The sequence below is a fragment of the Chrysemys picta genome, chromosome 20, assembly GCF_011386835.1.
Source record: "Chrysemys picta bellii isolate R12L10 chromosome 20, ASM1138683v2, whole genome shotgun sequence".
Classification (NCBI taxonomy): Eukaryota; Metazoa; Chordata; order Testudines; family Emydidae; genus Chrysemys; species Chrysemys picta.
In genome coordinates this window covers 9289764-9317453 of record NC_088810.1, presented here as the reverse complement: position 1 = coordinate 9317453, position 27690 = coordinate 9289764, and the positions used below count along the sequence as shown (strand labels likewise).

The window sequence follows — 27690 nt, the reverse complement described above, 5'->3', positions numbered from 1 at the left end:
CTCAGGGTGCAGAATTCACTGAAATTTGGGGGAACTGAGGGATGAGCTGGACCCCGCGCGCCCCCTGGCAGCCAGCAGGGCACCCATAGGACCAGAGGGGGGGAGGGATAGCTCAGTGGTTTGAGCATTGGCCTGCTAAACCCAGGGTTGTGAGCTCAATCCTTGAGGGGGCCCTTTAAGGATTTGGGGCACAAATCTGTCTGGGGATTGGTCCTGCTTTGAGCAGGGGGTTGGACTAGATGAACTCTTGAGGTCCCTTCCAATCCTGTAATATTCTATGAGGGGGAGAGATGTGGCTGCAGCAGGCTGGGATGGGCTACAAATAGACTTCACCCACTTTCAGTTTTCATTCTGTAAGTGGCTCCATGCTGGGGACACCTGCGATCGCAGCCAGGCTGAGAAGGTACAGTCAGTGATTCCTTGCTTTTGCTCTGCCCCAGGCTGTAACTCCCCTGCTCCCTACCCCGGGGCCAAGTCCAGAGCCGGGACGGGTCGGGCTCTCAGGGCCAGGGTCACAGCTCCCAGGTCGGAGAGGGGCCTGGTGCCGGGCACTAGGGGCTGAGCTGTGGCTCTAAAGCAGTGCTGGGGGGGGGGGGGTTTCAAGCCCCTCTGAGAAGCAGGCGGGGGAGGTTTGGATTTTCATCAGTGAATGTCCGATTTCACCATCCCCGTGTGTGAACGGGGGACAAAATATTTCCAATTCCAGTGATAACAATCACCCTTTCCAGAGGGGCCAAGTAAGGAAAACGCTGCTGGAGTCCCCCTGTCCGGTGTATCAAACACATCGCGGGTGTTAGCCGAGCTAGAGCAAGGGGGCCTTGGTTTCGATCGCTTTAACTCTGAATCTCAGCGTCTGCTGTCACGACATGATTCTTGTCGGGCCCCTCCCCTCAATTTCACACCGCTGTGAACATCTCCATGGTTACAAATATAACAAACTGCTTAAAAATACCCCGCCATTACTCGTGGAAATTATAAAAACTGAATCCTGCCAAGCCTAGTGAAAAGTAAAACACAAGCGTGTCTGTGTGTGTAATGCTATATCCACACTGTGTGCGTTTCCCTAGACAAACAATTTCTTTTTATCGTAGCACCTTCCTCTTCCATTCCCCACCAGAACATGCTCCTGGCTGCAGCCGGGTCCCCTCTAGCCAGGAAAGGTCACTTCCCTTGTTGAATGAATGAACCAGTGATAAACCTCTTACCCTCGGTCACACAGCTCACCCGCACATGGCCAACCATTGCGCAACAGGTGACTCCTGCCTCAGTTTCCCCTGCTGTTCCCAGGGCTGATGAGTTGCCCATCCATTCTACCGTGGGTCAGACCGATGGTCCACCCTGCCCAGAAGAGGAGTGTTGTCTCATTCAAGCCTCTTCTGGGCATAATTTACTTATACAATTCCAGGCTTTGGTTGATCTCTTGAAATAAGGCAATTCACAACCCCCAAAGTAAGACCGATGAAAAGGCAGCAATTCTCCATCCCCGCTCCAGGGACGGTCACACAGGCATTCTACAAGGATCTTCCCACAGCGTTGCGCTCCCCAGGCACCTGCGAGCCCTAACCCTGTGGAGTGTGGTGTATTGAAAACTGTGTTAAAACTGGGATCTGTCACTTTAAATTCTATGGGGTGTTCCTGGTCCTACTGGCAGGCTGGGGGCCCTGTAGGGAAGGGTCTGATCAGAGTCTGCAGAGAGCCAGCCTAGAACAAGGTGGGTGAGTTTAGCCCCTGGGCTGTGGGGTGCAGCCTGTTTTGTCTGTTGAGAAACAGTCAAATGAAAGAGTCCCATTCAATTACATCATGTAATGGCAGACAGCTAAAAAGGGACAATTTTAAAGTGCTTATATACAAATGCTAGACGTCTAAATAATAAGTTGGGTGAATTTGAGTGCCTCATATTAAATGAGGATATTGATGTAATAGGCATTGCAGAAACTTAGTGGAATGAGAATAATCAGTGGGACAGTAATACCAGGGTACAAAATATATTGGAAGGACAGAACAGGTGGTGCTGGTAGGGGAGTGGCACTAGATGTGAAAGAAACCATAGAGTCAAATAAAGTAAAAATCTTAAATGAACCAAACTGCACCATAGAATCTCTATGGATAGAAATTCCATGCTTGAATGATACGACTATAGCAGTAGGGATATACTACTGACCACCTGACCAGGAGGGAGACAGTGACTGTGAAATGCTCGGAGATTAGAGAGGCTATAAAAATAAAAAAAATCTGTTATAATGGGGGATTTCAACTATCCCCATAGTGACTGGGTACATGTCACCTCAGAACGGGGTGAAGAGATGAAGTTTCTTGACACCTTAAATGAAGCTTCTTGGAGCAGCTGGTCCTAGAATCCACCAGAGGAGAGGCAATTCTTGATTTAGTCCTAAGTGGAGCACAGGATCTGGTCCAAGAGGTGAACAGAGCTGAACTGCTTGTTAATAATGACAATAACATAATAAAATTTAACATTCGGGTGGGTGGGAGGGGAGGACACAAACCACAACAGCCCACCATGGTAGCATTTAATTTCAGAAAGTGGAACTACTCAGAAATGAGCAAGTTAGTTAGAAATTAAAAGGCAAACTGCGAGGAAACTTTTTAAAGACATCATAATAGAGGCTCAATTTAAATGTGTACCCCAAATAAAAAACACAGTAAGAGGACCAAACAAATGCCACCATGGCTAGACAACAAAGTAAAAGAGGGAGTTAGAGGCAAAAAGGCATCCTTTAAAAAGTGGAAGTTAAATCCTATTGAGGAAAATAGAAAGGAGCATAAACTCTGGCAAGTGAAGTGTGTGGTAGTCCCACCTTGGTGCAGACCCTGCCTCCCCCCCACACACACACACACACTCCACCTCCTCCTCTTCCTGCAGAGCCTTCCTCACCACCACCACCCACCCACCCACCCACCCTTTGCCCTGATCCCTGCAAAACCCCCTGACTGCAGCTGGGCTGCTGGAGCACTGAGCCCGCTGCCTAATAGTGTCTTGTCGGCTTGTCCTGCCCCGTCTGCCTGCCTGTGGCCAGCTGCTGTCTCCTGTCTGAGACGTAGGTTGTCAGCTCAGAGTCAGGACAGTCGTTTTGTTCAGTGAGGTCCTGGTCCATGACTGGGGCGCCTGAGCACTACCGTAATACACCTAATAGATGTACAGTGCCTAGCACAGTGGGGTCCTGATCCCTGACTGGGGCTCCTAGGCCTGACCGTAATACACCTAATAAATAATGATAATGAATATTTAATATACACCCTGCTCTCATGGACACGTTGCTGCTGCTCCGCCTCAGACAATGAGCCCCAACAGCCTGAATCGTATCTCTGCAAATGCAAATTTGTGGCAAAATTCAGTGCACTGGTCAGATCCCAGCTGGGGTCAATTGGCCATCGCTCCATTGGGGTCAGTGGGGCCAGATCAGAGGCACCAATTCTGTGGGTGCTCCAGGGCTCAAGCACCCATGGAAAAAAATAGGGGGTGCTCACCAGGGCTGGCCCCCGATCAGCTGTTTGGTGGCTGGCGGGAGGTGCTGAGTGGGAGGGGAGGAACTTGAGGGAGGGGCCTGAGAGAAGTGAATGAAGGGTGGGCAGGGGAGTCTGGGGGTGGAGTGGGGGTGGGAAGAGGTGGAGCGAGGGTGGGGCCTCAGTGGAAGGAGCAGAGTAGGGGGCAGGGCCTCAGGGTGGAGCCAGGATGGAGCACCCACCGGGAAAAATAAAAGTCAGCGCCTATGGGCCAGATCCCAGCTGGTGGGAATTCCAGCTGAAAAGCAGGTCACTGGTTGTCAGCACTGGGCTGGCGTTAATTGACACGAATACTTTGGAGGCACACAGGTGAACACAGGTGCAATAGTGCATACAATGCAGTAGGGGGCAGTAGTGTCTGCGTGTCTCTCAATCACATTCATAGGCACAGTGCAAGCTGGAGGTTTGATTTCCACCTCAAGGAGACAAACCCAGGCTGGCTCGGATGGCGCTGACACTAGTAGCGTGTCATTGCCGTGGGGCGAGCAGGGGGCAGGGCCGCCCTGAGCATGTACCTAGGGGCTGGGATGTCTCCTCACGCTGGGACTCACTCCTCCAGCTCCGAGGGGAGACACTGCGTGGGGCAGGTCTGATCATTCTCTCCAGCAGGAGGCAGCGCTGATGTTCACTGTGCGTCTCTCTCCCCTGCTCACGTTCCACTTGCCCGGCAGCCTGGAAAATCCCCCCACCTCCGGTGTCTTTTCCCACAGCTCCGGGGATGTTACACGTTGTGGTGGTGTATTGGTGGCTGAGGTGCTGTGGGGGGGCCGCTCAGAGCAACTCTCTCCAATGACCCCCCTGCTCCTCCCACCCAAAACCTGTGTGTGCAGGTGTGCAGGCTACCCAGGCACCTTTCCCTGCCGCTAACCAACGGAGCACCTGAATATTGTCTAGCAGACGGGCAGCTCGCAGTGACGCTGGAGCCAGGGCCATGATTTCCTTCCTCCGCTGCTGCTTCTGGCTCCCCTTGCTGGCCACAAGAACAGGTAACAAAAATTTCCTTGTAATATTTCCCTTACAGAAACCCCACAGCCAGTACCCGTGACGCACTTCCCACAGCGCCCCCTGCTGGAGTTGGAATGGCTGGGAGCTCCCTCCACAGCCAGTGCTCGCCCCCTACTCCCACAGCGCCCCCTGCTGGAGTTGGAATGGCTGGGAGCTCCCTCCACAGCCAGTGCTCTCCCCCTACTCCCACAGCGCCCCCTCCTGGGCCAGGCCAGGACTGGAATAGCTGGGACCCCCCCTCCCCCCCCCCCCACAGCCAGCTCTCCTGCCCCACATAAGAACGGCCATAGTGGGTCAGACCAAAGGTCCATCCTGCCCAGTGTCCTGTCTACTGACAGTGGCCAGTGCCAGGAGCCCCAGAGGGAATGAACAGAACAGGACAATTATCGAATGATCCATCCTGCTCCCCACAGTGACTCCTGCTGGGCCAGGCCAGGGCTGGAGTAGCCGGAAGCTCCCCCACAGCCAGAGTCTTGCCCTGCTCCCCACATCGCCCCCTGCTGGGTGAGGCTGGTATTTCACACACACAGTCCAGAGCTCACTAACCCCTGTGCTTTCTGCTCCTCGCAGTACAGTCTCCACCAGATGTTGTAGCTTGGTTCGGGGGGGACGTGACCCTGAGCTGCTTCTTCCTGTCTCAGCCTGGGATGAACCTCCAGGATGTAACCGTCACCTGGCAGAAGGAGCGGGCGGGGACAGAGGCTCTGGTGGTTCATAATCACAATTACAGGAGGGACCAGCTGGTGAGACAGGACGAGGTTTATAGGAACCGGACCTGGCTGGATCCAGAGGGACTGGCCTGGGGCAATGCGTCCCTGACACTGAGGGGCATCCGCACCCAGGACGAGGGCGTCTATCTCTGCCACGTCACCTCGGAGCTGGGCTGGACGTCTGAACGCAGGGAGCTGAGAGTGGAAGGTGAGTGCTGGGGATGCTGCATCCTGGGATGGGTCTGGCTAATGTGGCTCTGTGTCCCCCTCTAGCGGCTCCAGCCTGCTTGGCACTTTATTAGTCTCCTCGCTGTCAGAATTCCCTCCACGACCTCTTTCCACCCGGCTTCCCGAGAACTCAGCTCCACACCACACTTCGTCCCTCAGGTGTTTTTATCTGGCTCACAGCAACGCTACACTGAGCTGATCTGTTTCAAACGCAGGGGGGTGGACGTGGGTCCATCACAGCTCTAGAGTCCCACAGAAACTCATTCTCGTTATACACATTTACAGATCACATCCCATTTACTCTACATTGCATCTGACATTTTACGATTGGCTGGTTACTTAGCAGGAACCAGTCCCTTAGCTGCATGCTCTTTCCACGTTTCGACTTCCTCTTCACCTCATCTCTCCATTCCTAACGTATCCTGTCCCTTGTTCGCTGGTTCACAGTAAAGAGTTCTCCCTCTTATCTTAGCTGGCTCAGACATTCTGTCTTTTCAGCCTATTGACCGCTTGGCTTATCTTATTGAGCACAAATGTCTGTTTCCAGCCTCATGAGTCATTTGCCCCCTAATCCTATCTTCCAAAGAATGAGGCCTCATGTGGGGCCAGGTCTCAGCGATAGTGGCACTGGTGGGTTACTGCAGTTCTTTCTTTAGCTCAGCCAGCTGCAGCTCGGGGGTTAGGCCCACAGGCCATGGGTTCAAGCCCCAGAGAGAACCTGACATGGTTGTTAAAATGCCTTCCCCGCTGGCGAGCGAGGGCTCGTTGCTAACCTGGTATCTCCTGCAGCTGGCTCTGTTGGGTTAATCCCACATGCTGGGAGGGTGAATCCTGGAGCTGGAGCCCTCAGAGCCTGGCTGGAATCTCTCTGCGCTGAGGCTGCCCTGTATGTCCCACCTGCTAATTGCTGAAGCCTCCTTCAGTGACCCCAGTGTGAGCCCTGCTCCAGAGAGGACTCAATCCGCTTGGAAAATAGACAACCAAGGGGTGATATGATAGAGGTCTATAAACTCATGATGGATGTGGAGAAAGTCAATAAGAAAGTGTTATTTACTCCTTCCCATAACACAAGAACTAGGGGTCACCCAATGAAATTAATAGGCAGCAGGTTTAAAAGGAAGTATTTCCTCACACAACACACAGTCAACCTCTGGAACCCGTTGCCAGGGGATATGGTGAAGGCCAAGACAATAACAGGGTTCAAAAAAGAACTAGATAAGTTCATGGAGGATCGGTCAATCAATGGCTGTTAGTCAGGCTGGGCAGGGATGGTGTCCTTAGCCTCTGTTTGCCAGAAGCTGGGAATGGGCGACAGGGGATGGATCATTTGACAATTCCCTGTTCTGTTCATTCCCTCTGGGGCACCTGGCACTGGCCACTGTCGGAGGACAGGATACGGGGCTAGATGGACCTTTGGTCTGACCCAGTCTGGCCGTTCTTATGTTCTTAAATATCAGTGGTAGGAAAATGAAGCTAATGTTGGAAACAGGACTGAAAACCCCAGGACAAGATTCTCAGTTGAGTTATCCAGCATAGCCCCATTGATTCCAATGGCACCATTGCTGATTGACACCAGCTGGGATCTGATCCCAAAACACCTTCTGCAGAAGGAAACCAGTCTCCCTGTAAACGGTAACTGGCTGTGGCTGCTAAGAGCAGGGTGGGGAGAGGGTTCGTGCAGGGTGGACACTCTGTCTGATCTCAGACAAATGGCAGACGATGTCCCTCCTCAAAGCTGCTCAAACCACCTCAAACTGCAGCTTAACCTCTTGTGCTGTGTTGCTGGACAGCTGTTACTTGGCTGTTCCACCCCAGAGGCAGCTGCATCTCTGCACTGGGGGAGCAATTCCTGTGTTTGGAGCCTGTCAAGCAACTGGAGGTGAAAAACGCCAGAGACATGGGAAGTGTTTTTCCTTTCAGCACCCTACAGTGAGCCTCATCTGACCCTTGACCTCTCGTTTCGGCTGGGCCACACCCTCTTGACCTTCAGCTCGGGGGGCGGGTACCCCCGGGCGAGTGTGGAGTGGAGGGACGGGACGGGAACCAACCTGACAGAGCTCAGTACTACCACAGAGTCCGTGGACGCCCGGGGCCTTTACACACTGTGCAGCGAGCTGGCCTTACCCATGGGGCAGAGCACCAACCTCACCGTGCTCCTGGTGACAGCACCCGGGCGGGAGACCCACATGCTGCACATCACAGTGGCAGCAGGACCCGGTGAGTGAGGGAAGGAGGATGGGAATTGTCCAGCTGGTGCAGGGCTCTGCCCCACAACAGGACGTGGGGAGGGGATTAGCGGCTGAGCAGAGTTATTTAACCCATTGTCTCCCTCCAGTGGCAGAGTGGGGTATTGCTGCGCGGCAGCCCCAAGTTTGGGCTTTGCTGCGTTGACCCAGGCGGGAGGGCGACACGTTGAGCCTGGGGAGCTCACATCGGCTCTCAGGCCCTGTTCACTGGAAGCTCTGGGCTCTCTCTTGCAGGGCAGAGACGCAGCCACGTCTGGCTGCTGGTGGCCTGTCTGGGCGCTGTGACCCTGTCTGTGATAGTGGCTGTGTGGATCCTTCACTCTCCCGGCCATGGGACTTGAGGATGCTGCTCAGAGAGTCGCTTCACCGGGACGAGGGATGTGGAGGATCCTTCACCCCAGAGCCAGCCGGACCCTGGGACCTGCCCAGCCCTGGGTACACCCACCCCCGGCCTCGGGGCTGATCTCCCGGCGGCTCCCTCGCCTTCACGCCAAGGTTCTGTAGCTGGGAGCCAGGGGTCTCTAGAATCGATGGCCGCACTTCATAGCAAGGACAGCGCAGATCTATGGGCAGCACAGAGCCACTGCTCCAGGGCTTGCTCTTGTCCCTGACCCCTGCGACGGGAGAGCCCCCTGCGAGGCGGGGACTGACCCATGTCAATACAACGGGGCTCATACACTACAGCCCCCATCGGGGGGAACCTAACCCCGCTCACGCAGGGCAGCTCTTTGTCTCCCTCTAATCACTGCCCCACATCAGAGCGATTAGTGAGACCCCTGTGGTGCTAGGGCCAGAGCCTCAAAGGTATTTATAGAGCCCCAGAGATGTGGGGCTGGGAGGGCAGCCAGTCCAGTCCCCCGCGCTGAGGTGGGACCAAGTAACCCTAGAGCAGCCTTGACAGAGGTTTGTCCAGCCTGGGCTTAGAAACCTCCAGTGGCAGGGATCCCACAACCTCCTTAGGCCTGGTCTACACTACAGGGTTAGGTCGAATTTAGCCGCGTTAGGTGGATTTAAAAATGACTGCGTCCACAACCAAGCCCGTTCCGTCGACCTAAAGGGCTCTTAAAATCGACTTCTGTACTCCTCCCTGGTGAGGGGAGTAGCGCTAAATTCAACCTTGCTGGGTCAAATTTGGAATTGTGCGGACACAAATCGATGGTATTGGCCTCCGGGAGCTATCCCAGAGTGCTCCACTGTGACCGCTCTGGACAGCACTTTGAACTCCGATGCACTAGCCAGGTACACAAGAAAAGCCCTGGGAACTTTTGAATTTCATTTCCTGTTTGGTCAGCGTGGTGAACTCAGCAGCACAGGTGACCATGCAGTCCCCCCAGAATCACAAACGAGCTCCAGCATGGACCGAAAGGGAGACACTGGATCTGATCGCTGTATGGGGAGAAGCATCTCTGCAGGCCGAACTCTGATCCAAAAGAAGAAATGCAAATATATTTGCCCAAATCTCCCAGGACATGTTGGACAGAGGCTACAGCAGGGACACACAGCAGTGGCGCGTGAAAGTTAAGGAGTTCAGGCAAGCCGACCAAAAGACAAATAAGGCAAACGGTCGCTCCGGATCAGAGCCCCATACATGCCACTTCTATGAACAGTGCATGCCATTCTGGGGCGGGGAGCCTACCACTATCCCACCACTGTCCGGAGTTCCTGCTGTTGATGTCAGTGAAACGTCCCTTGTGATCCACCAGTGCTTGCAGCACCATTGAGAAGTACCCCTTGCGCTTCATGTACTGGTTGGCACGGTGGTCCGGTCCCAATATAGGGATATGCGTTCTGTCTATCACCCCACCACAGTTAGGGAACCCCATTGCAGCAAAGCCATCCAGTATGTCCTGCACATTTCCCAGAGTCACTACCCCGATAACAGAACGTCAATGATTGCATTGGCTACTTGGATCCCAGTAGATTTGCCCACTCCAAATTGATTCCCAACTGACCGGTAGCAGTCAGGTGTTGCAAGTTCCCACAGGGCTATCGCCACTTGGTTCACAACTGTCAGGGCAGCTCTCATCTTGGTATTCCTGTGCTTCAGGGTGGGGGAGAGCAACTCACAGAGTTCCAGGAAAGTGGGCGGCAGGAACTGTGGGATAGCTACCCACAGTGCACCGCTTCGTAAGTTGATGCTAGCCACGGTAGTGAGGACGCACTCCGCCGACTTTATAATAATTTATAATAATTTTATAATAATGGAGATATCCCATCTCCTAGAACTGGAAGGGACCTTGAAAGGTCATCGAGTCCAGCCCCCTGCCTTCACTAGCAGGACCAAGTACTGATTTTGCCCCAGATCCCCAAGTGGCCCCCTCAAGGATTGAACTCACAACCCTGGGTTTAGCAGGCCAATGCTCAAACCACTGAGCTATCCCTCCCCCCCTTAATGCGCTTAGTGTGGACATATGCAATCGACTGTATAAAATCAATTTCTAAAAATCAACTTCTATAAAATTGACCTAATTCCGTAGTGTAGACGTACCCTTGGACACCGAGTCCAGACTGAACTCCCCTGGGAGCTAGCAAGTGTTTCCGGATATCTACCCTCACTCTCCCCGGCTGCAGGTTAAGCCCATTGCTGCTTCTCCTGCCTCCTGTGGAGATGGAGAACAATTTATCACCGGGGGCAGGAGGGAGACCACAGGGTGTAGGGGATTGTGCGCGGGGGTTGAATTGGGGAGTATAAAGTACTAAGGGTGGGATGGAGAGCACTAGGATGGCAGCTCTCCCACCCCAGGCTTAACAGGACATGACTCCTCCTCCACCTCGGAGCTGGCCCCAGAAATTTTCTGTGTGTGTTCGCTTCCAGTTGGCTGGAGCACCCCCAACCCTCATGCATGGGGCGCCGGCAGCCTCCCCCAGTGGCCCAGAGGGCAGATTTGACTATTAATTTATGTTTTAAAATCTCATGATTTCAAAGCCCATCTCATGATTTCCAGGACCTGCCTCCTGGATTTCAGAGGCGCAGAATTGGCTGGGGTTGATGGCAGGACCTCACGGGATTTGGGGACAGTCAGGAAGTTATTGCACATAATGTGCAGCTGTTGGTGTGTCTGATTTATTTCTGCTGGGCAGACAGACTGATTTTTCTTCAAAAGAAAGACTTTCAAAAATGTGTATTTTTATACTAAATCTATTGGGTGTTCCTTAAAAGAAACAAAGAGAAATGTATTTGTAACCTTTCTGCCAGGTGGAGCCAGCAGCAACAAGGGCCAGGTTCAGTAGCTAGAGGTTTCTTTTCAACAATACAACACAAAACCGGTTTGAGCCCCCACCCAGTGACAATTACATACCACTCCTAGGTGCCCCTAGGAGGCAAAACTTCTCTCACAAGCACAAAGTCTGAATATAGCAAAAACTTTTAATAAAAAGAAGGAACTAACTCAGCATTAATTGGGGAAAACACCACAACTGCGGCTCATAAACACAAAGCAGGAACAAAAAAACCAATCCCTCAGTTCTTTTATTTATACCCTGAAAAGAGACAAGCATGAATCATGTCAAACCCTCCTCAATAACACTAACTACATCTCTCCACCCATTGGGCTTCAGAACCCATGTGCTCAATGGTTTAGGTTGGATATTAGGAAAAGCTTTTTCACTAAGAGGGTGGTGAAGCACTGGAATGGGTTACCTAGGGAGGTGGTGGAATCTCCTTCCTTAGAGGTTTTTAAGGTCAGGCTTGACAAAGCCCTGGTTTAGTTGGGGATTGGTCCTGCTTTGAGCCTAGATGACCTCCTGCGGTCCCATCCAACCCTGATAGTCTACGATTCATAGAAATAAAAGATTTGCAGTCTAAATTCTACAGACAAAGCACAATTTGAATCGAGCAGTCTGTCTCTCATAGATGTTACAGGCAGATCACACTTCTCAATACATAAGCTGGATTCTTTTCCCAGCTTGGGACCAATCTCCGTCGTTCAAAGTCTTTGGATTTGTCTACACTGGCACTGTCGGTAAATTTTTTGTCGTTCAAGGGTGTTAAAAAAAAAAACGGCAGGGGGCACCGGAACGCTTTCCTTCCCTACCCCAGCAGGTAAGATTTAGTCACAGGTTGTGACGTTGTGCAGGCTATATGGTTTTATAAAAATATAAGTGAATGTAATGTAACTGGGATATGCTTCATGCAAAAGGTCTCTTGTAAGGTATCATTACAAAGCTCATAATCTACTGAGTGTGATCATCCTATCCGTAGAAATGTACCACTCTTGTATCCAAAACTAGAAATATAAAACATAACTCTGAGGGCCTATTGTAATTATGTAAAGTGTGGGCCATTAAGGATGGTTTGAAATCTTGATGACTCCCATTGTCTGCAGATGGCTGTATTTACCTGTGAGTCTTCCTGTATATGTGTGTGCTGGCAAGTGAGTAATGAAGTCTTGCAGTGACATGTGATCATGTCACCTGAACTGGAATCCATCTTTAACCTGATGCTTTTCCAGTGAGGAGGGGTGGAAACCCAGAGGGACAAAGGGTTCCCGCCTTATGCAAAAGATATATAAAGGGGTGGAAGAGAACAAGGGAGGAGAGGAGCCATCATGAAGAATCCCCTAGCTACCACCTGAGCTGCAACAAGAGCTGTACCAGGGGAAAGAATTGTGTCCAGGCCTGGAAGGTGTCCAGTCTGAGAAAAAACTTACTGAAGCATCTCTGAGGGTGAGATTATCTGTATTTAGTTTGATTAGACATAGATTTGCGCATTTTATTTTATTTTGTTTGGTGACTTACTTTGTTCTGTCTGTTATTAGTTGGAACTTACTTAAATCCTACTGTCTGTATTTAATAAAATCACTTTGTATTTAGTAATTTACTCAGAGTATGTGTTAATACCTGGGGGAGCAAACAACTGTGCATATCTCTCTATCAGTGTTATAGAGGGCGAACAATTTCTGGGTTTGCCCTGCATAAGCTTTATGCAGGGTAAAACGGATTTATTTGGGTTTAGACCCCATTGGGAGTTGGGCATCTGAGTGCTAGAGACAAGCACACTACTGTGAGCTGTTTTCAGGTAAACTTGCAGCTTTGGGACAAGTGATTCAGACCCGGGGTCTGTGTCTGGAGCCAGACGGAAGTGTCTGGCTCAGCAAGACAGGGTGCTGGAGTCCTGAGCTGGCAGGGAAAACAGGAACAGGGGTAGTCTTGGTACATCTGGTGGCAGCTCCCAAGGGGGTTTCTGTGATCCAACCCGTCACACAGGTATTTTTAATTAAAGTCATGGACAGGTCATGGGGCCGTGACTTTTTGTCTATTGCCCATGACCTGTCCATGACCTTTACTAAAAATACCTGTGACTAAAACAGAGGTTATTCTTAATCATAAGAATATCACAGTGGTTAATATGGAGGCTAATTTTACCCAGGGACAATAAACGTACTGTTAAATTAAGCTGCTTTGTACAAAGAAAAACGTCATTGCCCGGGAATCCTGACAAGCAGCCCCGAGCCCGTCCCCTGGAAGATGTCGCCAGGAGGCTGAACCCATCGTGTCCAGCGCACACATGTAGCATTTATAGTCTGCGCGCACAGGGGTGTCTCAGTGCAGCTCATTCTTTGGCGGGGCCAGTGCCCGGGTGTTGCTGGCAGCCAGGATTTGTCTGCAGGGGGCGTTTCAGTGATATCATCTGAGAACCGGTACGATCAGCACCAGGCACAGACCCAGCAAAGGGACCCAGCTGCCGCCCAGCCCTGCAGCAAGAGAGAAAAGCCAGGGGGAACTGGCAATGAGTTACAGCAGGGGTAGTCTATTTTTTGTCAAGGTCCAAATTTCTTGGTCAAGGTCCAGAGAAACATTTTTCACATCTCAATAACAATAATGATAAATACATATATATTTTTTGGCTGTCCATTCAACAGCGTCTGGTGGTCCGGGTTTGGCCCATAGTCTGCATATTGACCACCCCTGAGTTACAGAGTGGCCGGCATCAGGGTATGATAGAGCAGTTCACAGCTCTGCCACCAGATGGCAGCAAATGTGTATCCAAACTGGGCCTGATCTACATAGAATGTCTAGGATCAGCCTAGACTGGATCATATGAGAATCCCAGACCGACCGCAACTAGACCCAGGGCAGCTGGTGATGGGGCTCAGTGAAGGAGAAAGTGATTGTCCCAGCCTGGGGCTGTCCCCCATGGCTCTGCCAGCACCCCTCAATCCCGATCTGTAGCCCCCTCTATCCCAACTCTGGGCTCCCCACCCTAACCCCACTGGTACACCATAATACTCACAGGCAGCATTTCCTGCAATCCCGGTCTGCTTGGCCAGGAAGCGGCCGGTATGAGTCACTGTAACTTGTCTCGTGTCCGAAGTGATGCCCAACTCCGAGGTGATGTGGCAGCGATAGATGCCCTCATCCTGCATGCGGACGCCCCTCAGTGTCAGGGACGCGTTCCCTCGAGCCAGCCCCTCTGGATCCAGCCAGGTCCGGTTCCTATAAGCCTCGTCCTGTCTCGCCAGCTGGTCCTTCCCATAATAATAACTATGAACCACCAGGGCCTCTGTCCCCACCTGTTCCTTCTGCCAGGTGAGGGTCAGGCGCTGGAGGTTCATCCCAGGCTGGGACGGGAAGAGGCAGCTCAGGGTGACGTCCCCCCCGAACCGAGCGGTGATGGGCAACTCGGCTGTGATGAGCCCTGAAAGGGAAACAGAGTCAGGCGTAGAGATGCGGCTGCAGCCCTGACCCACCCTCCAACCCCCCACTGCCCAGCGACCCCAGATGCAGCCCCCTTCCCCGAGGGACTCCACAAATCTCAGCTGCAGTTATACACAAGCATCACAATTTAGTTTACAGATGGAAGAATGGAGGCACAAAGGCAGTGAACAGACTAACTCAAAAGTCACCCAGACAATCAGTGGCAAAGGCAGGAAGAGAACCCAGGAGTCCTGACTCCCCCCCAACCACTAGACACCACTCCCCTACCAGAGCCAGGGATACAACCCAGGAGTCCTGACCCCCAGACTCCCCTGCTTCCACCCAGTGGCTCCCAGGCTTGTCTCTGCCCAGGCCCAGCTCGGCGGGAGCTCCAGGGGTCCCCCCGCCCCCGGAGTGCAGCAGGGAAGGGGAGGGGCAGAGGCAATGACCCAGCTCACACAGGAGGGGAGAGGGGGAGACTGAGCTCTGATTGGTTGATCAACTTCTGGTATAGGCGGGGCAGTGAGGCAGACGGCCAATCAGAAGGCAGCTCCCCCCCCCCGGTACTTTTTCAGATAATTGGCCTGCGGCTCCAGGCGGGATTTAGGCCCCGCGCTGGGGAGAGACCAGCGGCACCTGCCGTCCCCCGGCCCGGGGAGAGCTCGGTGCGGCTCCCGCTCCCCGGCCCGGCCCCTCCCGCCAAGGCTCGGCGCACCCGGGTGGGAACCCCACAGGGGGCGGCGCAGGGACCCCGGACCCCGCAGAGGCGGTACTCACCCCACAGCGCCCCCCACGCGGCCAGCAGGGGGCGGGGCAGGGATCCCCGCGGGGGCGGTACTCACCCCACAGCGCCCCCACGCGGCCAGCAGGGGGCGGGGCAGGGATCCCCGCGGGGGCGGTATTCACCCCACAGCGCCCCCACGCGGCCAGCAGGGGGCGGGGCAGGGACCCCGGACCCCGCGGGGGCGGTACTCACCCCACAGCGCCCCCACGCGGCCAGCAGGGGGCGGGGCAGGGATCCCCGCGGGGGCGGTACTCACCCCACAGCGCCCCCACGCGGCCAGCAGGGGGCGGGGCAGGGACCTCGGACCCCGCGGGGGCGGTACTCACCCCACAGCGCCCCCACGCGGCCAGCAGGGGGCGGGGCTGGGACCCCCGCGGGGGCGGTACTCACCCCACAGCGCCCCCACGCGGCCAGCAGGGGGCGGGGCAGGGACCCCGGACCCCGCGGGGGCGGTACTCGCCCCACAGCGCCCCCCACGCGGCCAGCAGGGGGCGGGGCAGGGACCCCCGCGGGGGCGGTACTCACCCCACAGCGCCCCCCACGCGGCCAGCAGGGGGCGGGGCAGGGACCCCCGCGGGGGCGGTACTCACCCCACAGCGCCCCCCACACGGCCAGCAGGGGCAGGGTGCGGCCGGAACCCGGGATCATCGCGCTGCAGCGGGGCGAGAGCAGCTGGAAGAGACGGGGGGGGGGGCGTTAGCAGGGACCGGGCGCAGCGGCTGCCACCAGGGGGCTGGGCTCTGCCACTGCCCACCCCCGCGCCTGCCCCACCGTATCCCCCCCATTGCCGGTCACCGGCCCCCTCCCCACACGCACCTGCCGGTAGGGTGACCAGACAGCAACTGTGAAAAATCGGGACGGGGGTGGGGGGTAATAGGAGTGTATATAAGAAAAAGATCCCAAAATCGGGACTGTCCCTATAAAATCGGGACATCTGGTCACCCTACCTGCCGGCCTCCGATGAAGTGGCGGTGCCAGAGCCTGGGATCGGGAGTTTGAATCTACCGCGTAAAATCCTATTGGGAAATCTCCAGCCAGCAGCCCCGCCCCTGCCTCCCTAACCACGGTTGGTTGGGTTGGGCCCCCCCAAGCTCTCCCCGCCCCGTCCCACAGCCGGGCTCCTTGCCTGGAGCGCGGTCCCGACTCCCGGGGTGTTTTCTTTTAAATCTGCGCATCGCAGGTGGGGGCAGTGTCCAGGGACTTGATCCCGGCCTGTCAGCGCTCCCCGGGGAGCAGAGGGCTCCTTAACCCAACGGACCAGGCTGAGGGAGATCCGACAGCCACAGCCGGACCAATCCCGACTGCAAACAGGGGGCAAGGAAGGGAATTGACCCTTGGAACAACTGCCCCAGGGACAGGAGGGATCCTGCAGCCCTTGGAGTGGTTCCATGGAGATGGGGTGCTAGCTCTACCCTCAGATGTGGGCTGAAAGCAGGTGTCTGTGAGCTCCCCACCTACCCATCACCCCCTGCCCTCTGGAGCTCAGCAGCAGGTCCCTGCCCCACAAGCCCCCCCAAGCAGGCTGAGTGACACCCAGCAGGTCTGCCTCCCCACCATGCCTAGGAAACAGCTGTACACCCTTGTGCTTCACACCATGCTTCCCTTGCTCTCATGTCCTGCCCCACACCAAAGGGTAGGACCTCCTGTGACCTGCAGAGGGCAGAGAACCCCAGGGGCAGCCTGCACCCCACTCCGGTTCCACAGCCCACCAGGGGTAAGAACTGCCAGCTCCTCCACAGAGCCCTGAGCACAGGCCTGTACCTGGCGTGGTGCACCAACTCCTCCGACACCAGCTCCTTCTGCAGCAAGGGAGACCCTGGCACACATCTGCGAAGGGCCTGTCAGCCTGCAGCCCCTCCAGCACCTTCTGCCTAGATTCTGGCTGCATTTGCCCCTCCCTCCCAATCCATGCACACCCCATCCCTGGCCACACAAAGTCACAGGACCTCCTTGGCAACCTGCTCCCAGTGCTGGCCACAACGGCCGTACAGCTGGACCAATGGAAACTGGACACCCCCCACCAACAATCACACCTCCCACTGGTGTCCACTGACTCCTTTGATGAGCAGCTCGTTGTTCCCCTCTCTGGATCCCTGAATTTTAACCTTCCCTCTCATCCCTGGTTTTTCATTAGTTGACCCCAGAACCTCAGTCCAATGGCTCCTCCCCTTGGATTGAGGGGTCCTTTCCGGGGGTGGAGGGGAGAAAGAAGAGAGGGCCTAGGGCACAGCTATTGTGCCACTTTGACAGCACCAATCTAGTGAAAGCTACATTGGCCTCCTCGGGGGGGGGGGGGGGGGGGGGGGGGAGAGCTGCGTCACCCTAGTGCCTTGAGGACACAGAACAAGACCCGGCTGTGCTCGGTGCTGTACAAACCCAGAACGCTGCTGTAAATGGGGAAAGCGCCCTTGGCCAAACAAGCAGAGAGCAGCGCGTAGAGCAGGGGTTAAACACAGCAGGAGATGGGAATTCACATTTGAGGGGTTGGGGCAGAACAGACAGGCTAGCGCCCAGCCATCAGCATTTGCCAGTGGAGCGACCTAGGCCGGGATCATCACGGTGTCTGAACGAGTTGAGGGTGGAGAAGTAGCCCAGCTGTCTCTGGTTCAGGGTGGGGGCTAACGGTGCTGTGCCACCTGTTGCCATTCATTGCCTCTCTACCGCAGCAAGCTGCCACCAGGAAGCGCTGCAAGAAGCTTGCCAAGCTGAGGCCCAAGCAGCCCAAGTGCCAAACAGCCTCCTGCCAGGACGTCTCTTCCTTTCATCCTCACGGGGACAGGAGAGAGAACGGAGCTGTTTGCTCGGCGCGGAACGCAGGTTTAGAAGGGTGACAGAGGATGGGCCAGTGTCACCCTCTAATTGCACAGTCAGGACTCCTGGGTTCTCTCCCAAGCTGGGGGAGGGGAGTGGGGTCTAGTGGTCAGAGCCAGGGGGCTCCTTAGACTATCCCATTATGGTCCCAACGAAAGAGAGAGACAGATGATGTAGGTTTTATCCCTTTACTTTTATCATCAGAGTTTGCAAGGCCCAGACTCTGCCCCATCACAGGACACCGAACTCTCGAGCGGACAGGACTGAAGATAAAGACAATCAAAGGATCGGCCGGAGACGTCGAACCGAGGGGCTGAGCAGAGCCACTGTGCCCCAGGGCGAGGGGGCACAAGTGGCTGACGCACCAACACCAGCCAATCAGATCTTGCCGGGAAAGGTCCCTTCTGCCAGGCGCTCATCCCAGGCATTGACCTGAAAGAGACAACAAGTTCCACTGATCACCCATTCCGGCGTGACCAGAAGAAAGGAGCTCCGGCTTGGGGCGGGAGGGGACGGCCAGGACTAAGGCTAGCTGGACAATGGCTTCTTGACTTCCCGCTGGCAGAAAACTGGACTTTTCTGCACCTTTTTTGGCTGAAAAGCCAGAATTTTGATTAGTGCCTCACGGAAGCTGTACTTCAGGGGCCTCACGCCCCCATTCTCTATCAGTCAAGCATCCTAGTTGGACTACAACTCCAACGTGCATTGCACGAGAGTCTCCTCACCCCTTACCACAGTGCATCATGGGAAATGTAGTGCAGCCAGGGAACCTAGTTCCTAGAGAGCAGGGGGCCAGGAAGATACAAACTACAATGCCCATGAAACATTGCAGCAGAGGAACCAAATGGAAATATTTTGGTTTTCTGGCATTCGGATTTGATGACAATTTGTGATTTTTCCTGCAAGAAGCAGACACACGTCATGAAAAATTGTTCTGTTGTGAATCTGATTTTCCATCAGAATCACCCAACAGGGATCTGCCAGAGCTAGGACATGTAGATTGATTGCCTAGATGAGAACAAGGCAGCACTTTTTGCTCCAGCCAAGGGGCTACAGGCTGGGGATTCTCCAAAGGGAACTCCCTGTATCCCACAAGCCTTTGGACCTGCAAAGGATTATGGGATCTGGGTCACTGGGCAATTTTTCAGGTGGAGGGGCTGGTGTGACTGAAGATGACAGGGACCCACACAGCTCCTGGGGCTCTAGATCAGAGAGACCCTCACGTTGCAGCTTCCCAGTTACACCAATTGGCTCCTGCATCCATCTCTAGCCGGAATTAACGCAGATGCAGGCCCAATCCCGTCAGGTGCTGAGCACCCTCTGCCCTCCCCCACACGCCTGATAACCCCACTTTCTAGCCAGGAACCTTTCAGCCCCAGTGACCTACCCAAGAGATGGGACAGAGGGACGTGTACACACGGCGGTACCACTGGCAGCACGTGGTGTCGGCTCCCTTGGCTGTCATGGCTTTCTCGCAGCGATGGAAGTCTACAAGAGAGAGAGAAGTTTCAAGGCTAGAAAAACTCCCCCAAGCTGATGCTTCTGGGGGAGCAGTTTCATAGATTCTGAGGCCAGACGGGACCACTGCGACCATCTATCTGACCTCCTGTACAAAACAGGCCATAGAACTTCCCTGAATTCCTCCCCAGAGCAGATCTTTTAGGAAACATCCAATCTTGATTTAAAATGGCCAGTGATGGCGAATCCACCACAACCGTTGGGGAACTGTTCCAGTGGTTATTACTCTGTCAAAAAATGTACACCTCATTTCCAATCTGAAATTGTTTAGCCTCAACTTCCAACCCCTGGCTGGTGTTAGACCTTCATCTTCGAGACTGAAGAGCCCATTATTAAAGATTAACTCCCCACTGCAGGAATATAGGCCCACGTTACATGTGGGTGAACTGTGGTTTTAAATTGAGTTTGGATATTAGCACGAGCAACCAGCCCAAAGCACGTGACCAAAAAGAACGAGATCAGGACTAAGAGGAGTAGTTGTGTGACGCACAGTGACCCATCATGATATCGGCTTAATCTTACTTAAGGTTTGAGCTGAAGTAACAAATAAAACAAGGTTAATTGGATACCAGGGGCATAAATAATTGGCTATTTAACAAACTGCTTCATCCAGCCATAGCTAAGGTCTGATGATTGGCAATGACCTCACAGGTTTGTTAAAGGGTATTAAGGGGTTCTCGGCTAATACTCGCCTGACCAAGTTGGGGGCGACCAATACGGGGCCAGGTCTACACTGCAGACCTATCTTGGCATAACTCCATAGCTCCGGGGTGTGAAAAATCCACGCCCTTGAGCGACTGAGTTATACCGACCTTAACTCCCCTGCGTGTAGACAGTGCTATGTCAAAGGGAAGGCTTCTCCCACTGGCCATCGACACAGCTCGAGGAGGTGGATTAATTACACCCATGGGAGAGCTCTCTGTCATCAGTAGCGGAGTGTCTTCACTTAAACGCTGCAGCTGCAGCATTTTAAGCGTAGACCTGCAGAGTTTAGCATGTTTGTAAGTATCTTGGTCAAATGCTTATCAAGGTTTTGTTACTGTAGTAAACTGCTTATTATCTAGGCATGTTTAGAGTCATTGAATCAATACCATTTGGCCTTTGGATTTAATAGAGGAATTTATGGTTAAATTAGTGTCATGGGAATACCCTGTATAACAACTCCAACTCCCACACAGGTACTTACAGACTGGGATCAAACCACCCCTTAACCTTCTCCTGACGCTAAACAGATGGAGCTCCTGGAGTCTCTCGCTATAAGGCAGCTTTTCTAACCCTTTAATCTTTCTCTTGGCTCTTCTCTGAATCTTGCCAATTTATCAGCATCCTTCCTGAACTGTGGACACAGGACTCCAGCCGTGGTCGCACCAGTCCCGATTCAAAGGGAAAAACAACCTCCCTGCTCCTACTCAAGATTCCCCTGTTTACGCATCCCAGGATCGCATTAGCCTTTTTGGCTGCAGTGTCGCACTGGGAGCCCACATTGGGCCAATTGCACACCACGACCCCAGATCTGTTGCTGAGTCAACGCTTCCCAGGAGAGAGTTCCCCAAATGAAAGGCTGAGGGATTAAGACACCCGTGGCTGATAGCATCGGTGTAGCTTCCTCAAGGTGCTGAACACTGGAAATCAGTGGAAATTGACAGCCAACTGCTAGCCCTTATTCTGTACGTGCTCAAGGACACAGCTTGCATCTCCCCAGCTCTAACGCACCTTAGATTAAGAGCTTGGTGCTAATCTGGCCCCCATTACTGTCATATCTGAGCATATGGAAAAATTTTCCATAGATCAGTTTTCCATTGGAAAATGCAGTTTCACCAGAATCGCAGATTTTGCAGGAACATGTTGATTTCAAGAATTTTCAAGGGGAGAGTCAAAATGAGTCTTTTCATCAAGGTCAAAATGTTTTTTGAGACTATCATTTAAATTTGTACATTATGTTAACTTTTTATAGGATATGAAAAGACAAAACAAAACACTGTGATGGTTCTGGACCAAGTTCTGAGGGAATTTTCGTTCCACGGAGAATTTTGAAAGTTCAGCTTTTTGTTCTGATTTGGTACCAAAATGTTCAGAATTTCCCACTGGATGGAAAACCGGCTCTGCTTTAATGGATTTAGCCTCACCACACTCCTGTGAAGCAGGGCAGTGCTATTACTCCATTGTACAGATGGGGAAAGTGAGGTACAGTAAGGCTAAACAGTTTATCTGACATCACACATGGAGCAAAGCAGGGAATTTAATCCCAGGTCTCTGCAGTTCCAGGCTAGCAGTGCCCTAATCACTTGGCCATCCTCTCTCTCTCTCGTTACCAAGAGACAATATGCTACCAAAGCCTTGAAGAGGAGATATTTTTAAGCTGAATATTGTTTAGGCCTTATTAAATGAAAGCTAAAAAAACCCAGAGCTAGATCTCTCCTTGCAGTGCTGGAAGCCAGACACATCAGGGATATGGTTAAACAAACACAGACACCATAAGCAGGGGGGGAATCTTTGAAGATTCTCTCTGTCCTTCATACAGCAGCATAATTCCAGTTCTCCATCTTTTACAGATGATGTTTGAACGAAAGCTGCTGCAGTTTTACTCAGACGCATCGTGTTGAGCTACTCGCAGGAGTAACAGGCTGAGACACAGAGTAACTCAAAAGCCTGGGAAAAATGAGGTTCAGGATTCAGGGAAGCCTGTTTGGGCCAACTGAATTGGCCATTATGAAGCAGCAATTCAGGACGGATTGCTTAGGACTAGAAGGCACCGTCCTCGAGTTCAGGCAACTCCATCATAGCATCTAGCGAGGGCTTGTTACATTAGATTAATAAACAAACTTCCCCCATCGCCTTTAGATTGATCTTTGTGGCAGGACTTCTGTACTGTGCGCTGTACAACATCTAACAAATCGATCGTCTCACTGGTACCTCAAGCTTGGGATGTACCAAAGCTTTCTATTTCCTGGTTTTCAGAGGGTTAAGTTTAGCCCCTCCCTAAATTCTGGAGGGCATGAGGCAGCACCAGCTGCCTTAATCTCTGCATTAACTATATCTGGAGGCCGTTGACATGCACTTAATGGAAAGCGAAGCAAATTGGTAGTGGGCTCAAAACAGGGGTGTTTAGGTCAAATTCTCTGGCCTGGATTATACGGAGGTCAGACTAGATGATTTAATGGGCCTTCTGGCCTTTAAATCTGTTCATCTCACCCAGGGGACTTCAAAGGGTCTACACACCATGTGTAGCATCTTGCAAATCTGTGGATATCCACTTTATATCCACGGACCATGTTTGTGGATTAGATGCGGATACATATTTTGTATCCGTGCAAGGCTCTAATCATGTGCAAAGTTATGCAGGTCCTTAAGTCTTTGCGGATCAGGGCTTCAGGTTATAAACTCTTCAAGACAAGGACTGTCTTTTCATGGCATGTGTACCGAGCACCCAGCACACTGGGACCCCCATGGATCGAGGCCGTTAGATGCTACCCTTAGCGGTGCATAAATTTAAGAGTTAGTTACAGGAGGGGAAAGCAAATGTGTTTCATCATTACCTGGATATTTTTAACTATCAATTTATGGACTGTGGGCAATCTAAACAATAGACAAGAAGCGAAATTGCCTAGGCCTGTGTCACCAGCCAAAGTGAACGAGCTGCATCAGAGTTCAGATCCTTTGGTTGCTAACAGCCCATCTCACCGAGGTAGTTCTGCCAGCAGTTGCGAGTCTGGTTCTGATTCGGGAACCTGCTGTCGAAGGGGGCGGTTTTGTAGTTGTCTAGCTTGGCCTGGATGCTGTCAGCCATTTTTCTTGTTCTATGGAGGGGGGAAATAATCATGTCATTTGTATTGTGGCAGCGGCTAAAGATCCCAAACAGGGCTCTATTGTGCTGGTCACTGCACAGACACAGAGCGAGAGCCAGACCCTCTCCCGGCTGAGATCGGGGTCTTGTCATGCCAGGCGCTGCATAGACACAGAGTCAGCCTCTACCTCAAGGAGCTAACAATTTAATCCCAGCAAGGCCTCTGCGCTTTGAGCAGTGGGGGCTCCCCATGAACCGTCACAGCGCTCTGAGCACGGGCTTCACACCCCTTTGCTCTGGGATCTGGTCCCCCATATTTAGACTTGCAGCTGCCTCCCACGGACAGGAATGTAGCAAGTGAAGCCCCCTTCGAGCTACCAATGCGACCGGTTTGCAACACCCCCACGTCAATGAATCCAGACTCACAGGGCCAGCTCCAAGGAAAGAAAACCTTTGCAGCCTTCCCCCACTGAGGGGAAACCGGGGTGAGCTCTGGGGCTTCCCACCGCCCTGGTCACATTCCGCAAGAGCCAGAGCCCCGATCTCACCCCATCCGCCCCTTGGGGATGAACCCCCCCCGCCCCGCCCACGCCGGTTTCGGGGGGGGGAGGGGTTAAACCCCGGCGCGAACCGCCCCCCCCCCCGCACTCCGGCGGGTTCCCCCCGCGGCGCCGGCGCAAGGCCGCGGATCCCGGGCAGGGCTGAGCCGAGTCCCGGGAGGGGGGTTGGCCGCGCGAGGGGCCCGGGTTCGAGTCCTCGGGGCGGGGGGTCCCCAGGGACAGCCGGTGCCAGGGCGGAGGGGGATCCCCACTCCCGGCTTCATCCCCCCCGCGGTCCCGGCCTCACCCGCGCGGCGCCTCTTCCTGAAAGTGACTTTCACCCTGAGACCGACAGTCTGAGAGCGGAACCACAGAGACGGATGGGGCTAGAGAGGCGCCGGAAGTGACGGTTTATCATGGAGGGGACGCGACGCCGAGGCTAAGAGAGCGGGGCAGGGCGCGGCTAGAGCGTCGCCGTGAGAACATCGAGAGGGGAGGGCTAGAGCGGCACCGGAAGAGGGCGGGGAGCATCGACAGGGGTGGTCCCATCGGCGCTGCGACCTCCCGCTGTTACCATAATACACATAATACACGGGCACACCGTGCAGACACTTACCACAATACACAGAATAAACGGGCACGCCAAAGAGACACGGTTACCATAATACTCATAATAATCGGGCCCATGGAGAAGCCACTCTAGATTCAGCTCCCGCTGCTCAGCTCCCAGCTGATCCCACCCCGCGTGCAGTGAGAGAGGCTGCTGGGGAGTGTTGCAGTCACCAGCTCAACCTGAAACGTTGCCCCAAGTGGCTCTGTAGAAGAACCAGGCCAGTTGCCAGGCTCCTTAACATGCATCAAATACCCAGGGCCTTTGCCAGTCAGAAGCAGCCGGCCCCGAGCTCCTTGCAGCTGCACCAGGCCAGCTTTAGGTGTGAGCCGTGGGGCGGCTAGGTGGTGGCCCAGGGCAGCTTGTTCAAGGGGGCACTAATGGGGCTGTGCAAAGGGGGGTTGTCAGTGGGATGGTGCCGCTCTTAGGGTGACCACCCGTCCCTTATTTTAAGGGCCATCCCTTAATTATTTTAACATTACATTGAAGCTCATAAGAACATAAGAACGGCCATACTGGGTCAGATCAAATGTTCTAGCCCAGTATCCTGTCTTCCGACAGTGGCCAGTGCCAGGTGCTTCAGAGGGAATGAACAGAACAGAGTAACCATCAAGTGATCCATCCCCTGTTGCCCATTCCCAGCTGCTGGCATTGCACTGTATAGGTGAGAGCCGTGGAAACGCACACTGGAAAAAAAATATCTGCAAACAAAAATGGTTTTCCTTAAATGTCCCTTAAAATAAAGCATTCTCCCTTATTCTTCGTGTGGTTTTCCCTTAGTTCCAGCCAACAAAGGTGGTCACCCTGGCGCCTAGGGAGCGGCTGTTAAATTTTAACTCTGAGGAGGGACCCTGGAACTCTGAGCCCCCACATGCCCCAGCAACTGCCCAACTTCTGCAGGCAATGTGGGGACCCCACAGTGGGGCTCCGCATTTTGTCAGGGATATTTTTAGTAAAAGTCAGGAACAGGTCACGGGCTTCCTTGAATTTTTCTTTATTGCCTGTGACCTGTCTGTGACTTTTACTAAAAATATCCCTGACAAAATCTTAGCCTTAGGCATGAGCAGCGTGGGGGCGATGCTGGGAGCCACTGCAGTTCATTGGCCCAGAAATGTGATGCGGGAATGTAGGTTGCTCGCAGCTTGGAGGTTAAAACCAGAGATGCCCTGGGCACGTGCTGGCCACAGTCCTAACTTGGGCTCCCTGTGACTGCACTCCCCCCCCCTTCTCCATCAACACCCTGCCATCGCTGCTGTGTGTCCATCTGCCTGTCTCGTTAGGGGACAGTGTTGGTACCGATCACTGGGGAGCGAGTGTGTGTTGTCCCTCCCCCCAACTCCCAGGGTTACTATATTCCCACCCAAGGTACCTTTGCCCCCAGGTTCATAGATCAACATAGTGCGGTCACTAATAACCTCAGGGGGTCTCCGTCTGCTCTCCTTCGTTGACTTTTAGGGAGCTATACGTGGGTAGGATGCTTTTTTGGTCGTGGAAATGTCATTAAATGCAAAACACCTCTCTCCACTGTGACATTCCTTTATTTGTGTTGGGGTAGCTCCTGGGGCCCTGGTCCTCGCTGGGCTGGGAAGGGTTCGATTTTTTTCATTAAACGTCGATTTTACCTACACTCGCAAATCACAAGAAAAAAAATGTCCATCCCTGATATTCGAAGTTTACAGCTTGGCAAAGTAAGCAAAATGCTGCCTGACAACTTCTTAGTTTGATCTAAGGATGTTTTCTTTGTACCTTGTGACATGTGATGTTGACCATTTGTGTTTTAAGGGTTATAAACTTTTTGAATCTCAACATCTACTGTCATTAACTATGGTCTGACCTCCCCCGATAGCTTCCCACAATGGAGAAAATTTCAATAGCTAGAAATTGGAAAAAAATGCTTAAAAACAAACGTTGATATTCGCTGTTGAAATTATCAAAAAAGAAAAGTTGAATTCTGCCAAGCTGCTCATAGACCAGGGCTCTGCACTGGGTGCTGACAAACACACAATGAGAAACACATTCCTTCCCCTGGAGATTTCACAATTATGGCTTGTCTATGCCTGGAACTATTCCTAGACAGCTTCGCATGGGGACCCTCATACCGGAATAAGGGCGTCCACCTAGGGAGTTAATCAGGAATAGCTGCTGCGCTTTAAATTCACACCCTACCTTAATCCGAATTAACTTCTCAGTGTAGACAAGCCTAGAATAAGAGTGTCTTGACCCTGTTTAGCTTAACCCAAACAGGTCACATTGAACTGTGCCTAAAGAAGCAAGACCACCCTGGCTTTACTAAATACATTTCTCTTTGTTTCTTTTAAAGAACACAGAATAGATTTAGTATAAAAATACAAAAGACTTAAAACTACATTTCTTTTAAAGAAAATTGGTCTGACTCCACCCCAGCAGAAAGAAATCAGCAGCATCAATATCTGCACATTATGCACAATAAGTTCCTGGTTCTCGCCCAAATCCTGCGAACTCCTGTCACCCTCCGCAGCCGATCCTGCGCCTCTGAAACCCAGGAGGCAGGTCCCGGGAATCTCGCCATTATAAAGCATAATAAATGAATGATGATGAAATCTGCCCTTGGATCCACGGGGGGAGGTTGCCGGCACCCCATGTATGAATGTCGGGGATGCTGCAGCCAGCTGGAACCGAGCACACAGACATGCGGGATTTCTGGGAGCAGCTTGGGGGGACGTCACGTCCTTCGGTTAAGCCTGGGGTGGGGGGAGCTGCTGTCCTATCGCTCTCCACTCCCCCTTATTACTTAATACCCCCAGCCTCCCTACACTCCTCTGTCTGCCTCCTGTCCCCCCACAATCCCCTGCCTACCCCAGTCTCCCTCCTGCCCCCCACAGTCCCCTGCACCCCTCTGTCTGCCTCCTGTACCCCAAAATCCCCTGCCCACCACAGTCTGCCTCCTGCCCCCCACAATCCCCTGCACCCCCATTCCCCTTCAATCTTGTCCCTGTCCCTCTCCAGCTCTCTCCTGCTCTCAGGTCCCCCCACCTCCAGCTCCTCCCTGCCTCCTGTCAAGCCCCCTAACCCTAGCTTGGCAGCTGTTTCCCCTGAGGCCAGCCTTGCCTCAGCCCCACTGAGGGCGCCGGATGCAGTAGCCATGGAGTGAGGGGAAAATCCCGTGACTGAGGCCGGGACTAGAGACATTCCAGGAAAACTACAAATCGCCCTCCAGCATCCCGCGCCTGGCGATTGACTGGGGAACGTCGGCAGTGCTGAGACCCCTCTTCGGCCCAGGCCCCAGGGCTCCTGGGGAGCAGCTGGGATCTGGCTCAG

The 27690-nt window shown here is 53.3% G+C and overlaps 3 protein-coding genes across 3 annotated transcripts; 1 reads left to right on the top strand and 2 right to left on the bottom strand.

Annotated features, from left to right (window-relative positions):
* Nucleotides 1-318: 318 nt before the first annotated feature.
* Nucleotides 319-12198, top strand: LOC135976866 (CD276 antigen-like). The gene is made up of 5 exons (XM_065574562.1): nt 319-403; nt 4353-4508; nt 5098-5445; nt 7386-7682; nt 7946-12198. The coding sequence occupies exons 2-5, from the start codon at nt 4454-4456 to the stop codon at nt 8050-8052; spliced, it is 807 nt and encodes a 268-aa protein (XP_065430634.1). The 5' UTR covers nt 319-403; nt 4353-4453; the 3' UTR covers nt 8053-12198.
* On the bottom strand, nt 11059-16198 carry LOC101952794 (CD276 antigen-like). Its single transcript, XM_065574563.1, has 4 exons — nt 16079-16198; nt 15722-15803; nt 13944-14348; nt 11059-13404 (listed from the first exon to the last, which is right to left on the bottom strand). Exons 2-4 carry the CDS (start codon nt 15777-15779, stop codon nt 13337-13339), a joined length of 531 nt encoding a protein of 176 aa, XP_065430635.1. The 5' UTR covers nt 15780-15803; nt 16079-16198; the 3' UTR covers nt 11059-13336.
* Nucleotides 16199-18116: 1918 nt separating this feature from the next.
* Nucleotides 18117-24245, bottom strand: LOC101953079 (cytochrome c oxidase subunit 6B1). Its single transcript, XM_005281338.4, has 4 exons — nt 24091-24245; nt 23142-23257; nt 19330-19430; nt 18117-18374 (listed from the first exon to the last, which is right to left on the bottom strand). The coding sequence occupies exons 2-4, from the start codon at nt 23245-23247 to the stop codon at nt 18321-18323; spliced, it is 261 nt and encodes an 86-aa protein (XP_005281395.1). The 5' UTR covers nt 23248-23257; nt 24091-24245; the 3' UTR covers nt 18117-18320.
* Nucleotides 24246-27690: the final 3445 nt, after the last annotated feature.